The sequence below is a fragment of the Pinus tabuliformis genome, chromosome 6 (assembly GCF_031772625.1).
Source record: "Pinus tabuliformis cultivar Carrire ecotype Pingquan chromosome 6, CPIR1, whole genome shotgun sequence".
NCBI classification, from domain to species: Eukaryota; Viridiplantae; Streptophyta; class Pinopsida; order Pinales; family Pinaceae; genus Pinus; species Pinus tabuliformis.
In genome coordinates this window covers 851,805,686-851,823,817 of record NC_142292.1, presented here as the reverse complement: position 1 = coordinate 851,823,817, position 18,132 = coordinate 851,805,686, and the positions used below count along the sequence as shown (strand labels likewise).

General features: G+C 40.8%; 1 protein-coding gene across 1 annotated transcript in view; it reads right to left on the bottom strand.

The window, feature by feature from the left end:
• Nucleotides 1-18,132, bottom strand: part of LOC149261567 (putative RNA-dependent RNA polymerase 5) — a 545,994-nt gene that overhangs the window by 376,859 nt on the left and 151,003 nt on the right. Inside the window, exon 10 of the mRNA XM_089369718.1 lies at nt 5,090-5,167. Within this exon, the coding sequence (XP_089225844.1) occupies nt 5,090-5,167 (78 nt within the window). The remainder of the gene's footprint in view (nt 1-5,089; nt 5,168-18,132) is intronic.

Genomic DNA, 18,132 nt, shown 5'->3' with positions numbered 1-18,132 from the left:
ATCCAAGTATAAAGTTTATAATGTTATATTTAAAACAAATATATATAAAAAAAATGTGATATGTTTTAATGTTATAAAGTTATAATGATACGTTATAAAGTTATAAAGATACGTTATAATGTTTTAGTGATACATATATACACCATGTATTGGTTATATTAAAAAAGGAATAATTAATAAACACCTATGGTTTAAAAACATAAAGGAGATTCATTCACGACCTGAGGGAGGACCAGGAGGCGATATGTGGGCACCGGTCTGTCATCAGCAGGGTGAGCGGTGGCTGTAGATGGAAGGGCGGCCACCGCCAAACCAGAGGATAAAGACCGCAGGACAGGGATTGAGCAGGGGACAAAAAACCAGAGGGAAGAATTCGGAAGGAGAAGGGGAATCAGCGATTAGAAGAGCTTGAGAGTTCTGAGGTTCTGGGCACGGGGGACAGTCAGCTTCTGTTAAGAAGCTTACTGGATTGAGCAGCCAGGCTCTGCTCAGTCTGGCTGGGAGGATTCGGTCTCTCAGTAACTGGAGCAACGTAGCCGGAGGCATCTTCAACTGCAGGAGTACCAGGTAGGTACCTCAACAGTCCCGTTAATTGATTTTGTCAGGTTTCTGTTGAAAATGTTACAGGTTCATGCTTTAAATCCCTTATTGTTTGCTGTACATCTATTTATCGGTTCTTACACAATTCATCCTCCAAGAAAAAGTGTGAAACTCTCAAGAGAGAGAAGAGATCCAATCCAAGGTAATGATGATCAAATGAGCTCATCTCACTTGTATTTATACACTAATGAGGAGTTCAAATTAGTCTGCTAGGCCTACATAAGCCCCAAAAATAAATTAATGTGCTCATGACCTAACTTTTGGTGACAAGCCCACCAAACTAGCTCACAAATGAAATAATTAGCCTTTTAAGAGGTCAAGTGATAAATAGTACATGTCGTAGGGCCCTCCAAGAGGCCTGATGAGGTCCATAGGTGCCATAATGAAGAATAGGACCCTCAAAAGTGATAGACAAGGGGGTGGCCCCTTGTTCTCCAAACAATAAACCCGTGGTGCTCCCAATGGGTGTGGAAACACAATAATAAACTCATGGGTCTCCAAATGAGTCGAAGATGCCTGTAGACCATCTGTAAGGGCTCTAATGATGGTGTAGGTGATGCCACAACATCCTACAAGTCCTAGGTCAACTGCCAAATGCATGGTACATCTATGGGGCCAACTGGGCAAAGGTGAACCAGGTGCATCTTCCTCGTTCAATAGGTGAATCTCAAGCAATCTTTGAAAATCCTGGGGGATCCATGGAGTATCTCTACTACTATGGAGGCTCATGGCTCTCAATGCACACCCTACATAATACATATGCCAATGTAGCCTTCTGGAGGGTTAGGATATTGTATAGGGAGACCAACCCCAAGATGGAGACCATCTGCAATACTACATAAGATCCAATGCATCCCCTAGCCTTCCAGTACAACAAGTAATTAGAGAAATAGAGTAAATGAGCTTACTAACCATTGACCACAGGTGGGGACTTCATAATGGCGTGCCCTTCCATAATGGGCTTCGAGATGTGCCAATGTCTCCCAAACTCCAAGTGGAGTTAACCAAGTATCCTATTAGGTGGTTTCTACTTCTAAAGGAGATAACATGTTCAAGGTACATCTTTTAAAAGGGGGTGGTATGTGATAGAAAGGTGAATGGAGTAGGGATGAGAAGGGGCAGCCCTGAGCCACATGCTGGGGTGCAAGGGTAGCTAATAAAAGGGAAGCCCACATTTGGGTTTATAATGCATAGGAGGGAGCAATCGTGGTACATGAGGTGCCCCAACCGTGATTTTTCCACCCTTCTTTATATGTCTTTTGCCTTTTTATGATTTTTCTTTGATTAACTGCTCGAGGCTCAAGGAGTAAGAGCGTGATGCTTGAAATGTAATAGTGGATACCACCTTTTAAGGTGGGGCGGTTCATTGCCCACCAGGGGTTGGGACAATCATGGGTTCCTATTTGATGAAGGAGGCTCATAGGACTTGTAGGAACCAGGGTGATGGCCAGGATGATGGGGTGGAGGTTGGAGCTCATGTATTGGCTTTTGCCCACGTGCTAAATGAATTTGTCCTGGCCATCTTTTGCATTTTATGGTACATTTTCCTATTGAATGTGGCAAAATATGCTTTTATCTTTCTTTTTAGCTGCATCAACCTCTAGACATCATTCCACGTCTAACCCAAGGTGTGGGCAAGGGGGAGGGGTGAGCTAGCCCTATGTGGACCCAGTGGAGGAATGTGGACCCAGGTGGGAGAAATGATGAATGGGGTAATAATGAGGGGAAAGGGGTAATGTATGTGGATAAGGAAGCGGGACCACACAATCAAAATCAGGGTTTCCCGTGAAATACCATCCCTAAAGCCAAATGGTCAGTAAAAGAGATCCCACGGGACTAGAATTCAAGGTTAATATCCAAAAGGGGTCTAGGGGACAAGAGCACAAACCTAGCCCATTCTTTCCGCCGAATCCCCCCATTAATCCATGCCCAGAAGTGTCCATGATAAGAAAACTACAATAATCAATTAGCGAATGATAAGACATATCTTTAGGTTCGGGAGGCCCACCTTCAAACATACGATCATGGCAGATGGGCGAGGGACCACATGGCAGAAAAATGGCACAGTGAGCTAGCTAGTGGCTGCAAAGGGCTGTTGGCTACTGGCTGAGGACCATCGTGGAGAAGAAAAAAATTCTCCTAGGGATATCACCCACAAAATGGTGGGTAACATATCCAAGCATCTTCCTAAACTTTTCGAACTTTCTCTTCCAAGCACTTTTGTTAATATGTCTGCAATTTGCTCAATTGTGTAACAATGTATCAACTAAATGGTCTTGGCCTCTACATAATGTTGAATCAAATGGTACTTCATGTTGATGTGCTTTCTTCGATCATGGAATCTAGGATTCTTGGCCACCTTGATTGTAGAAGTACTCTCAATACCATTCACATGTTTCTCTTGCAAATTTTCTAGTACCTTCCTGAGCCACACAGTCTCCTTTGTTACCTTTGTAGCAATCACATACATTGCCTCTGTAGTGTAATTTGCTAGAACAAATAGTTTTTGATATCTCCAAGAGATAGTTGTTAATCTAAGCGTCATGAGATAGCCTAGAGTGGACACTCTATTCTCCTTATCCCCATCAAAGTCTAAATCTGAATGCCTAACTAGTTTTGAGTCATCCACCTCAAATTAATTGAGCCCAAAGCCTTATGCTCCTCTCAAGTACTTTATAACTCTGTTTGCAACACACCCATGTCCTTCACAAGATGTTGCATGAACTTGGAAAGAATCCCAGCTACAAATCAAATATCTGGTATGGTACCAATAACATAGATGAGACTCCTTGCAACCTATTTTTATTTCCTTGCATCCTGAAATTCATTCCCTTCCATTGAGGTCAACTTCATTTTTTGTTCCTGTTACAGCAATATCTTGCACCTTAGTGCAAAGCCTACCTAAGTTAATAAGACAACGAGTAACATGGAACAGCCACCACTATCACCTTAGTAAACACAAACAATCAATAAATTACACACCTGTAAAAAGATAAATTGCAGCAATAGACCAGACTGAAACAGAGACTTAATTACAACAAATTTTGTGAGGTAAAAGGGCATATAACAGCAACCCTAGACATCAGCCCTAGAGAGTGGCTGCAAATTACGTTAAATATGACATATGGAATTAGAACATATTCCAAACATGTTGTATTTATATGGAAACATATCAGAAAAATGTTGTATTTATATTTATATCATGTTAATAATACGTATCTCACATCTTATCTTACCCTGTGTTCCAGTTACATGAGTTTAACAGGCCCAAACTAACATCAACTATAGTATTACTGAGAAGTAAAAACAGCTGTCTCCCAGTCCCAAACATACTACCAGTGCCATTTATCAAAACACGAGATATCCAAATTTGAAGACACAAATGGACTGCCATTTATAAATTCATCTTCAGCATGCAAAATAGAGATATATATTATACTTGGTTTGGCCAAGTTGTGTTTCTTCAATTATCCAAATTCAATATCTGCACCAAGCTTCACAAGTAATACAGATCCAAACAAGGACAACTTGAATACATATTCCGGGAGTTTTCAATATAGTCTACGAAGGACTCTTACACATAAAAACCAGCATACCAAAACGTCAGGCAGGTGACTGAAGTGCATTCGGTACCTAGCCTACAGTAGGACTATGCACATCACCAATCCTATAAACAATCATAAGAAATGTACAATGCAAAGATTAAAATGCTAACAACTAAGGTCTTTATTTATTGTTAATTCATCTCACACAATGTGTGAATTTCACAACTTTTTTCCTTATATCTTCTTAATTGAGATTCTACTTGTATTCTTCTTCAGACAATTTAGTGTCGTGAACACCCAGTGAACATAACCTCCACAGATGATACAACAGAACCAGTCCCTGAATGTGCTCCTCTAAACTCTGCAAAGTACACACAACTTTTACAGTCCAGTGGCATTCATAACCACAACCATTCGATAAAGACATTCAGATTTTGGGATATGCCTTTCATGTTGCCAGAATAAATACAATGTGTTTATCTAATTAAGTCAGTTGTGATGTGTTAATCTCAAATCAGAATGAAGAAGCAACGTCAGCATAGCAGCAAGCGAAACATTCAAGCACCAATGTCAGGAACTTTATTTAAAAAGGGTATAGCTTGAGAAATATGGAGGTTGGAATAGTGACTATTGAGTAGTACATAGTAACAAAAATTATTCCCATACTCATAGTCACTTCCAGCTGAAAGAATCATTTGAATCAGTTGGAAAACCGCTTCTTATATATGCAATCTTCTTCTATAGGACCTTTACTTGTGTGCATATTCACTTCAAACAATTACTTTGGCTTCAGACAAAAATACAAACATATCTTTATTTTTTTTAAAAGCACTTAACAAACAATTTATCTACCAAAAAGAGTATACAACACAATTTCTTCTCTGGAAGGGATAAAACAATGACCCTAAAGACATGAGAAAGATTATTGCATGAAAGAGACTCACTCTTCTGTTAACAAGAAATGTTCCTTTGACTGCATAGCCATTATAGAAAAGACGACACTGAAAGAGCAAAGGGCAAGCCTGCACAAATATTCAACCATTCATTAGATACTCGAACCAGTTGAAATTTTGGAAAATATCATCTATATAGAGAACCTCAATGTACACAATGCTAGGTTTGGAGTCATCAGGCAGGTGCAAAGAATGTTGAATGCCAAAAAACATACCAAGAGAAATAAACAAGAGTAAGTATGCATGTCATCTGCCAAGTCTGATGCATTCATCTTTTTCAGTAGTTTTATTAACTAATGCAGCCCTATAGAGCCTTGTCTCTCATTGTCTCTCAACCAATGGAGTGAGACTAGTGCAGATTAATTTCTCTTACTAACTGTTCATGGTCACTTAATGTGAATGTTCTCTCACTCCATAAGTGTGCATGGCTAATCTCTCTCCCCGCCTTATCCTAGTTCCTCACCAGTTTAACTCTATCATATAAGCCTGTCTCTCTCCATTCCCTCCTTAACTCCACTTCTATTGTTACTCACACTCAAGCAAACCTCCACATCCTAAAGTGTGTGGCTTCTTGTGTATTTCATTGCTATTTAACCAAGAGAGACTCCTTATTTGACTAGTGCGCATTAACACCTCGTCTAGCTTCGCTACTCTTGAATTACACTATGGAGTCATGGACACCTTGTTGTTGGAAAATGTAACTATGTTCGGTCTTCATTAATGTACGTGAGTCATCATGTAATGTACTTGTCAAAAGAATAAAGAAAAGATTTTTTATTATTATTATTGTGACTTATTAAAGCATGGGTTTCATGCTTGGGTCACCATGTTTTAGGTCAAAGTCCCCATTGAGGACTTCTAGGATTTATTCTGAGTCAATAGAGTCATTGTACTTTTAAAGAGACCCTTCTTGGGCTTTTGAATCATGTAAAAAGGTTAAGTATTGTGTCAAATATGAATTATGCAACCTCCACACCATGTCGGCCTAGAAGAAGATCAAGTCAGCCTAAGGACCTATTCGAGCTCCCATGGAGCCTATCAATACAAGCTCATCGAATTCATTTGGAGTATCATTCTCACACACAAGTTCAATTACTATTGTAGTTGGGAAAAAGTGTGAAATTCTCTTGTAGCTGGGAAGAAGTGCGAAGTTCTCTTGTCACTGGGAAAAGATGCGAAGTCTGTTGCCGAGAAGCCAAAGAGAATGCGAGTTTGGGGAGGTCTAAGGAGAAAAGAAAAATCTAAATTTTGGTGGTTCTATTTCTCCGTTTCGTGCTCTTGATTAGAAGATCAAAGTCTTCTAAGATTGTAAGTTGTCGGAAGCTGTCAGTTGCCAAAAGTTGCTGTCTAGTCGAAGTTGATGGAAAGGGGTTGAAATTCTAAGAGGCTGACTTGGTTTGGAGGAAAGGTCTTGTCTTGGTCTAGGGTAAAGAATCTCAAAGAATACAATTGAAAGGAAGAATTTCTTGACAGGGTTTTCCCCTCGAGGGGGGTTTGGTCCTGGTACTGTGCCTACATTTGGTGTCTATTGTTTTTATGTGTTGTTGCTTTGGTAATTGCTTGATGAACTAAAAGAAAAAAGATATAAAGAATCATAATAACAAGAAATATCACAAGTAATTATCAAGAATAAGAGAATCTTTATGCCTTTCTGATTTTCTAACACTTGTCTCATGACAACATAGAACTTATATATTGAAACTCAAGCACTTAGCTACTTTACTATACTCTTTCTCTGGAATAACAAGGTTAACATTCACTTCAACTAGAACATACACTCACTTGATAGGAGCTTGATGATGAGCTCATTAATGATGCACATGAGCATTTCCATGCCTAGTTCGACCTCTCTCGCCCTCTAATGTGCATAGAAGGAGGAAATCATTACAAGGAGGGGTTTGCTATGGTCGAAGGGTTGAATCTTCTTTAGCAACAACATACACTCTCTCCTTTTCTCTCCTTCTGTTAAAATTGGCAACTAGGGCCAAACTCCATGTGGGTCATCTTATTTAGGGAAGCTGATATTTTTCTTGGATCCCTCTCATCGAGAGGTGTAGGATTGATCTAAAGATCATCCGATTCCGATAAGTATTCATGGAGTTATGAATTTATTTGCGTTATAAGACAATTCGTCAAGGTCGGCCTGCAACCAAATAAACCCCACATGTGCTCAACATTTTAGTATAAATAGACGTGGCCTTCAAGTCATTTCAACACACTTGGGATCTCTTCCTCTCTCTACTTGTCATTGGGTTTTAGTAGGAAGAGAAATCCTAAGGGATAACGCTGCCCTGATCCAAAGGGCAAAAACCCAGAAAAGTCGGAAAAGTTGGAAAAGCTGAAACTTCCGAAACTGCCAGAAAAGCTGGAACTGCCGGAAATGCCGGAACTGCTGAAAAAGTTGGAAAAGCAAGAAAAGCAGGAACTGCTGGAAAAGCCAGAAAAGCAAGAACTGTTGGAAAAGCCAGAAACGCTGGAAAAGCTGGAACTGTCGGAAAAGCCGGAAAAGCCGAAAATGTCGTAAAAGTCGGAAAAGCTGGAATTGCAGAAAAAGTTGGAAAAGTTGGAACTGTCGGAAAAGCTGGAACTGCCGAAAAAGTCGGAACTACTGGAAAAGCCGGAAAAGCCGAAACTGTCGGAAACTGCCAGATCTGCCGGGAACAGCCGGAACTGTCGAAACTTCCGAGAACAACCAGAACTGCCAAAACTGTCGGGACCTGTCGGAATAGCTGGAGCATCTGTCTCTAAAGGAGAGCAGCATGCAGGGGACAACTAACTAACATTGGGACAATTGTATGGTACTTAGCAGCAAATACACCAAGCATGCAATGTTGCAGCTAGCATGCAAGGGAAAACTAGCATGCTAAGGACAATAAGCATGCTAGGGACACAAGCATGCTAGGGACAACAAGCAAGCAAGGTGCAACCAACACATAGGTCAGGATGGCAACATGGTGCAGCAATGGCACATAATACAGTACAGTGATGGTTACAGTCATGATTAATGAAGCGTGATGAGATGCAGCATAGTGATGATGGGTGCAGCATGGTGCAGCACGGTGAGGTGCAGCATGATGACGAAATGCAGCTCAACGATAGGTGAAGGAGTCACCTTGGAGAATCAGTTGAAGCAACATGTCTTCAATTAATCTCACGTATCATCTTCTTAGAGATGATCTATGCTCTTATCTAGATAAGTCAATGTGTTGACTTCTGTTGTAAACATACTCTCTCTCTCTCTCTCTCTGTGCTGAACTATTGAAGAACATATAAGAAGAATTGATCAAGGGTTTCCCCACATTGGGGGTTTTCCCTAGCTAGCGCCACATCTTGTGTCCTCTTGTCTTGGCTTGTCTTCTGCGATTTATCTTTATGTTCTATCTGCAGTTTACTTTAATGCTGATGTGATTGCTAATCTGAAAAAGATATGGAGCTAATTGTGAAAATTGAAATAAATTGCTCTAAGCATAGAACATACCTAAAATTAACATGGTATCAGAGATGAGGTGAAGACAATTCCCAAGCAAGAGTGAAAGAGCAATCACCGAAGACAGTTGGGAAAGGACAAAAGGATCAGTGGATTCTTCATCCCTCTTCAAATTCACCAAGGGTGAAGTCGAAGCAGAGAATATTATCAGAATGGCGCAGCGTAATATGGCCTACCTAAAGATCACTTCATTGGAAGACCGGATCTCAGGGTGGAAGGAAAGGCAGATAACAAGTTCGGCCATTATGTGAAGGAGTGTCCGAATGGCAGGGACACATCACTTGATGATGATAACAATCATTCTAGGGACATCTTCAATGATCAAAGGAATGATAGGTAATGCAGGTCATCAAAGAAATGGCCAAATCTTCATAGAAAGCAAGGAACCACTGGTATGAAGAATCAAATGTTGTTTCTGATAAGATAAATAAGCGTTATCTTGTATTGGCCCTCTCCTTCAGATTCTTTGGGAATCTGGCTTATAGATTGTAGCGCTTCAAGGCACTTCATCGGATAGATGGGTGCACTCTCTAATTTGGTAGAGATGGAAACAATCGTGGGATTATACTTGGAGTCGACGCCACCTATCCCGGAAAGGGTGTAGGGAATGTTAACTCTCAATTATATAAGGGTAACTCGATTCATTTACAAAATCTCTTTTATGTACCTGATCGCAAGAAGAACCTGGTGTCCATCTCGAAAATGGAAGTCAAAGGTTTCAGGGTGGCATTCATCGATGGAAAGGTACGTGTTAAAAAATATAATTTTCAAAGATGCTTTTTCTCATGGGTTCAAGATTGGCAATTTGTATCAAGTTGCAGGATGGTCCATTAGGGATCATGTCAATTGACATATCGCATCTATAACACTAGAGGTCTACCTGATGTGAGTCAAATGGTGATAGGGATGTCTGAGTTCAAGTAGAGCATGAAGGTACATGTCTGAGATGTATCGAAGGAAAATCTTATAAGGGGACCATTCCCCTCATGCAACAGGTCCACAGGTTTGGAACAACCCGAGGAGTTTGAGATTCATGATCGTGAATCTCATGTATATAGGTGGAAGAAAGCCCTCTATAGCTTGAAGCAAAACACCCCGGGCATAGTATGAGAGGATTGATAGTTGTCTGATGAAGCTGAGATTCACTAGGAGTGAAACCGATCCAAACCATTACCCGAAGGTTGTGGATGATAGACCTCTCATACCGACACCTTATGAGGACGACCTATTTCTGACAAGTGCAAACCCTCTCATTTGCAGAAGTAAGAAGGATTTGGATTCCGGATGTGGAATGATAAATTGCAAGCCTGTGACTACCTCGAGGATCTTAACTTTCAAAAGTTATATGGTAGTGATGTCGGACCAGATTTGGGAAATGCCTCTGAGTTTCATAAACTCATTCGCATCGATGTTCTTGGTGAACTTCCGTCTGGACATATGTTTTGCAGTTAGCATGGTGAGATCATATTTGGTTGAGCCTCACTGGATTGGTGCCAAGAATCTTCTGAGATATCTTCAAGGCACAATCTCTCATGGATTGAGATACACTGTCGAAAATATGAAACTGCATGATTATTCGAATGCTGACTGGGCAGGCAGTGTGGAGGATCACTAGAGCACTTCTCAATGTTGGTTCTCTTTGGATTCTACATCGATATCATGGATGAGCAGGAAGCAGAAGTCGGTTGCTATAAGCACCGTCGAGACCGAATACATAGCAGCGAGTATGATCTCGTGTGAAGCTGCATGGTTGCAAAAGCTCTTAAGTGAGCTGTGTGTACACATGATGAATACCACTGTCATTCTCTGTGACAACCAGAGGAGGGATTCGATTATTGAGGAATCCCGTACTCGATGATTGCTCCAGCAAATAGACATCAGATATTGCCTTATCTGCGATATGGTAAGTCGATGAGCAAGGAGGCTCTATCGCATTTATACTGATGTACAGGTCGCAGACATTTTGTCAAAGCCCCGGAGAAAGGTCAAATCTGTGACTTTCCCGAACGACTTGGAGTCGTTGGGAGACCTTCTTATAAGGGTCCTGCATGTTGCATGCATTGAGCTCTAGGAGCTCTGGGGGCTTGGGGTACTTACTGGAGCAACATACGACCACAGGGCGACTCACCCTCCCCTGGTGGTGTGCTCTGAATAGGATGATTAGTTCTTCTGTGGGTCGGGATGATTAGTTCTCCTATGGAAACTATGGAACAGGATGATTAGTTCTCTTGTGGGCCAGGATGATTTGTTCTTCGTGGCAACTATGGAACAAGATGATTAGTTCTCATGTGGGCCAGGATGATTTGTTCTCCGTGGCGATTGTGGAACAGGATGATTAGTTCCCCTGTCGAGGCATCCTACCCATGCAGTTTGGGACTCATGGGAAGTACCTCTCATCTGATCAATGAGCAGGGAAATGAGGATAGGGACCATAGTAGTACTATCGATGGATGCATCGCTGTATCTACCGTACTCCCTATGCTAGGATGACCTCCATTGATCTGGGATCAGTATGAGTGGTTTGAGACACTCTCTTGTGACATTGATATGGGATCAATGAAACTGATCTAGGATCAGTATGAGTGGTTTGAGACACTCTCTTGTGACATTGATCTGGGATCAATGAAACTGATCTGGGATCAATCAAAATGATCTGGGATCAGTATGATTGGCTTGACACACTCTCTTGTGACAATGATTTGGGATCAAATGAAATTGATCTAGGATCAGTGTGAGTGGTTTGAGACACTCTCTTGTGATATTGTTCTAGGATCAATAAAACTAACTTCGGGTCAATAAGAGTGATCTGGCAAGATGAAACTAACTTCGGGTCAGTAGAGAATGGTATGAGACATTCCCGATCAATTCTTCTTCTTCATGGTTCAGCAGAACAAAGCAGAGCAGAGCTCAGCAAATCAGAGCAATTCAGGGCACTGATGGCAGAGATAGTACAGTCGGACATATGGATCAACGGATAGAGTTCTCCCTAGTTGAGAGGGAGTGTTAAAATTGGCAACTAGGGCCAAACTCCATGTGGGTCATCTTATTTATGGCAACTGATATTTTTCTTGGATCCCTCTCATCAAGAGGTGTAGGATTGATCTAAAGATCATCCGATTCCGATAAGTATTCATGGAGTTATGAATTTATTTGCGTTATAAGACAATTCGTCAAGGTCGGCCTGCTACCAAATAAACCTCACATGTCTCAACATTTTAGTATAAATAGAGGTGGCCTTCAAGTCATTTCAACACACTTGGGATCTCTTCCTCTCTCTACTTGTCTTTGGGTTTTAGTAGGAGGAGAGATCCTAAGGGATAACGCTGCCCTGATCCAAAGGGCAGAAAGCCGGAAAAGCCGAAAAAGTCGGAAAAGCCGAAACTTTTGAAACTGCTGGAACTACTGGAAAAGCCGGAAAAGTAGGAACTGCCAAAAAAGCCGAAGAAGCCAAAACTACCAGAAAAGCCAGAACTGCCAGAAAAGCCGGAAAAGTTGAAACTGCCGTCAAAGCCAGAAAAGTCAGAATTGCCGTCAAAGCCAGAAAAGTCAAAACTGCCGGAAAAGCCGGAACTGCTGAAAAAACCAGAACTGCCAAAAAAAGTCGGAACTGCTGGAAAAGTCGGAAAAGCCGGAACTACCGGAACTGTCGGGAACTGCACGAACTGTCGAGAACAACCGGAACTGCCGAGAACAACCAGAACTGCCAGAACTGTCGGGAAATGCCGAAACAGCCAGAGCATCTGTCTCCGAAGGAGAGCAGCATGCAAGGGACAACTAACTAACATTGGGACAGTTGTATGGTACTTAGCAGCGAATACACCAAGCATGCAATATTACAGCTAGCATGCAAGGGACAACTAGCATGCAACAACAAGCATGCTAAGGACAACAAGCAAGCAAGGTGCAACCAACACATAGGTCAGGATGGCAACATGGTGCAACAATGGCACATAATGCAGTACAGTGATGGGTAAAATCATGATTAATGAAGCGTGATGAGATGCAACATAGTGATGATGGGTGCAACATGGTGCGGTGCGGTGAGGTGCAACATGATGACAAAATGCAGCTCAACGATAGTTGAAGGAGTCACCTTGGAGAATTAATTGAAGCAACATGTCTTCAACTAATCTCACGTATCATCTTCTTAGAGATGATCTATGCTCTTATCTAGATAAGTCAAAGTGTTGACTTCTGTTGTAAACATACTATCTCTCTCTCTCTCTCTCTGTGCTAAACTATTGAAGAACATATAAGAAGAATTGATCAAGGGTTTCCCCACATTGGGGTTTTTCCCTGGCTAGCACCACATCTTGTGTCCTCCTATCTTGGCTTGTCTTCTACGATTTATCTTTATGTTCTATCTGCAGTTTACTTTAATGCTAATGTGATTGCTAATCTGGAAAAGATATGGAGCTAACTGTGAAAATTGAAATAAATTTCTCTAAGCATAGAACATACCTAAAATTAACACCTTCTCTCTTCTAGCTTCTAGATTCTTGTGCATGAAACATCATTGTACTAGTTATGTATCTGTCTCTCTGGAAGAATCAACCCATTGGTATATGCAAAATAAAGCTTTGTCATGCTTTTATCGAGGTTTCAAAACTTGTTGGTGTTTTGTTGCTTTTTTGTGCAATGTTTTAGAAGTTGTTAGGATTTTATCTTGGTAACCAATATGCTGCCTAAAGCACTTCCTTCTTAATTTTCTTTGACCAAATAAAGCTAGCGCTGAGGGAAAATCCACCATTGTTTATAAGACATTATTTTAAAACCCCTTTGGCAGATTGGCCACATGCCAAAGAAGCTTTTTACGCGTTATTTGTGTTTTTTTGCAAATCACAAGAAACGCATTGCATGCAAATCTATAGACACCCCCCGAAATATGAAATCACCAACCAAAGAAGCTACTTCGACCATAGGTTGATCTATCATTTTAACTAGTCTACAAAACGCCCCATGTTTGTCTCAAACTCACAAGGCAAACTCCACTCAACATAGAAATGAACCAAACTACCTTTCTAGCAGTTCAAACTCCCTATTGGCAAGTTTCTCTCACCAACAATGAGTCTACTTTGCGATTACTCATAGGGAAAACTCTAATGCACAAGTAGCTGCATAGTTTTTACTGGTCGACAACTTGACACATGAGCATGATGAAAAACTCAATGGAAACATTTATATAAACCAAACAAAAAAAACTCCCCCATTTATCTTTGTGTATTAGCTGAGTTTTCAAAAAATTTGACAAGTTTGAATCAAACACTTACTCTCTTGCCTAAGCAAGAGATTTTCCAAGCCAAGTTTTGTAATATTAAATTTTAACAGACTCTAGCCTCGACTCACATAATCACATAAAACAATATCTCAAGTTTGGAAGCAACTTCTTCATCAACAAAGCTATATATATCCTTGTGCTTGTAGGTCCTTTATAGTGGAGATTGACTCTACTAAGGAGAAGGAAAGCATCCTTTATTGCAAACTTTGGTTTATGGGTCATGTAAGTATCTAAATGAACCTTGGTCTCCTTTCTTCAAACCCTCCTCAAACATGTTAGCTTCATCTCCAATGTGGGTCTAGCTTCCTAATTTTCCTTCATATTTTTGTAGACCTATCTCACTAGCCTCCATTGGAAATACTAAAAGGAAGTCTTGTTTCTACGCCTCTAAAATACATATCAAACAATGGTGGGGGACAATTGGAAACAAAAATTGGACTTGTTGCCTCAAAATCTAGCAGTTCTTGTGAGGGTAGCTCACAAGACAAGAGCTAGACCAACGACAATAATATGAGGTGTGGCCCACCGTTACCACAGCCACTATGTCCTACTCTTTTGTCGACTTTCACCACTAGGGAAGCTACCCTATATTAGGTCACCTAAATGATCTGTCAAGTACAAGGGATAATGCGACAAGATAGGCTTAAGGAGGGCATCTCTACTTAAGAACAAGGCTTAGCTAGGACAAAAAGGCAATTCACATGCAACAAAAAAGGCCTAATTAAGGCGCAATATGACCTAAGGCTTGAGAATTAGCAAGGTAAATAGAACTACCTAGGATCACAAGGCCAAGGAAAGGCTTCCAATTGATCTATACCTTCAATTTATGAAACAAGAAGCCTCCAAAAAGCTCCATGTTTAAGCCTAGGGAAAATTAGGGATTTTCTGAGGTAAAAAGTACCTAGGGCAAGGTATGCTTTCCCTAAGATAGAGAAATTAGCCACAGGATTGACTTGATTTTGAGGAAAATACCTCACCTCCACATGTTGAATCTGTTGAAAATACTAGGGGGGAGTGAATCAAAATTTCTCTTCAACTAGTATTGGGGAGTGAATCAAAATTTCTCTTCAACTAGTATTTTTAACTTCAGAGAGCATAATTATAATTAATAGTAGATCAGCATAGTTCAACATTACATGAACAACAAACAACACCATTCAACAATGCACAAACATTAAGATAGTACAAAACAGATTTTTAGGTGGAACCCCTTTTGTGACAAAAACAACTGAATGCTTCTTTATGTTTGTCTTCAATAAAATATACATCAATATTTTCAGCTCCAACTAGCAAGGCTTCGACCCCCTGGTTTACAGGCTACAACCTGGAGGACGCTCCAACACCCTAGTTTACCAGTTGCAACTGGAAGTACGTTCCAATGTTTTAAGCGTTGACTGAATTTCAGGAAGGGTTTGACCAACCAATGTTGACCTGTTTGATTGGGTTTTTGTGAGGGTTATTTATGTTTGGGCAATCCGCATTTCTGGGCACAAAAATTGAGGCATTTCGTATTGTTGGACCAGCATTGACTATGGTTAGGGTTGACCGCAGGTTGACTGTTTGAAGACTTTGACTGGGAAAAATTCGGTTGTTTTGAGGGTTGTTTCATCTTGTTGTTTGGAGGTCAAAGTTGACTGGAGTTGACCGAGTCTTTGAAGGTCAAATCTGCCTTGTTGACCAGTGTTGACTTTTCTAGTTAGGGCTCTTTTGTTGCTGTCATAAATTAACAGATTTGTAAATTGTACTATCTCTCTCTCTACTGAACTATTGAAGACTAAAAGAAGATTTGATCAAGGGTTTCCCCACATTGGGGTTTGTCCCTGGCTGGTGCCACATCTTGTGTCCTCTTGTCTTGGCTTGTCTTCCATTGTTTGGGTTTATGTTCTATCAGCATTTTACTTACATGTTAATGTGATTGTTAAACTGGATATTGATATTGGGCTAATAAAGAAATTGAAGTAAAATTGCTCTAAGCATAGAACATACCATTGTTGCCTAAAATTAACAAGATGGGAGATTCAAGTACCCCATTATTAAATGAGGAAGCAACATTCCAGAGCCTTTTGAAAGCTCTAAATGACTTGGCAAAAGGGCAGAAGGAAATGGTTAAAGAAATGAGGCAATAAAACAGAACAAAGGAAACAATGGGGACTCATGTTGGAGAAGTAGGGACATCTCATAATATTGCATTAACCAACCGCCAAAGCCACCCTCAAATTTATAGTGGAGCATCTCAACCACTAACCCTGAATTTTTACCTGCCAATCCAGCAGAACCAGCAGATCAAGAGGACATGCTATTGGGAAATTATTTTCAAGAATATCAGCCCATGGGAGATGGCATCCAAGATGCAATCACTTTCAACGATTTTTGTCTCTTGAAAAGTGATAACAATAGCAAAGGCATTAAGGATCAACCACTCAAAACACAAAATTCCAGCAAACTGTGGGGGAGTTGACCCTTCCAAATTTTTATGGTTCTACCAGCTTTACAGCAAGGGCGTGGTTCCAAAAAGTTGATACTTATTTTCAGCTGAACCAAGTAACTGAAGCAGATCCCATTAAGTTGGCCACCTTGTATTTAGAGGGAGAAGCGCATGATTGGTGGTACTATGGCTTGACCACCTTGGGGCATGCAAACATAACCACTTATGAAGACTTTGCTCAAAGGGTAATAGATAGATTTGATCAGAAGGAACCAGAGTTGTATTTAAGGGAGCTCACACAACTCAAGCAGACTCGTAGCGTAGAACATTACATATCAGAATTTTTGAGGTTGTCCGTAATGGTACCATATCTGTCGGAGGCCAAGAGAATTATGTTGTTTGTTGAGTGATTGGTTGAACCTCTACTGGGGTTAGTGAGGTCTTACAAACCTACTTCTTTGCAGGATGCAATCAGCAGGACAAGGACTTTGAAGGATGCAATCCAAAGACTAGAGTGCCCACTAAACCTGCCTTCCCACGTAAGGGGAAAGATACTAGACGTCTTCAAAACATCAAAGGAGTGGACCAGGAGAAACCAGCTTGATGAGAAGACTAGAAGAGATCTCAGGAGGAGAATGTGCTTCACATGCCAAGAACCTTGGGCACCAGGGCATTTATGCACTGCAAAGGGTAAAGCTCACTATATTGAACTGTTCTTTGATAGTGAGGAGGAGAAGGATGAGTAGGAGTAGCCGCAAGAGGAACTTAAAGAAATCAAGGGTGAGTAGCCTTAGGAGGGAGAAAGGAGCAGTATCATTGCTACACTCACAGGCATTCCTTGATATCTCACTCTTAGGATTCGAGAAACTATACAGCTAAGTTGCATGAAACGCCGAAACGTTTCGAAGTTTCCGAAACGGGTACGTTTAGAAACGTCACCTCCCAAAAATGGAAACGTCAGCGGAAACGTCATATATGTATATCTAGAAATATATATATAAAGAAATAAGTGAATAACACATTATCTTGCCAGAAAAAAGGGAATAAGACCCATATATGACAATTTAAAAGGAAAAAGAAGTCTATATTAACTCTAATATATGATTACATGATGGTCGAGTTTCCGCCGAGTTTCCGCCAAGTTTCGGAGTTTCGGGTACGGGTACGACCCGAAACGCCGAGTTCTTTGAAGTTTCGTGCAACATAGCTATACAGGGACAAAGGGCGACAGTTTTGGTTAATGGTGGGGCCACCCACAATTTTATTGATGTTGCCTATGTATCCAGGAGAGGGCTAGCCACCACAAATTTTGAGGAGTTCTCCATAGCTATACCAACAAACAAATTCATGGAATGCAACAAGATGATCCCCAAGATGAGCTTGACAATGGAAAACTACACTATTACGGATGAATTTTTTGTGGCTATTGTTCATGATAGTAATGTAGTTCTAGGAGTTTAATGGCTCATCTCTATTGGGCATTGCACCACAGATTACAAGAAGAATGAGATGGAGTTTACGCACGATGGGAAGAAGGTGGTGCTAAGAGCTATGCACACCTATCTCCCAAAGACAATGACATCAAACAACATGGAGGCCCATTTTTCGGCATTTAGACATTGAGCAATAGAGTGCAGAGTGTCAAAAAAGAAGTCGGGAGATCAGTATTAGCAGTGTCCAACAAACATTGTAGCATTATTACAAAAATATCATAAGGTGCTTGGGGATATTCCACCCAGGATCCCACTTGATAGGGGCTTCGAGCATATCATTGAATTGGAGGAGGGAGTCTAGGCGGTCATCACCACTCCCTATAAGCACCTCAAGGCATATAAAAATGAGAT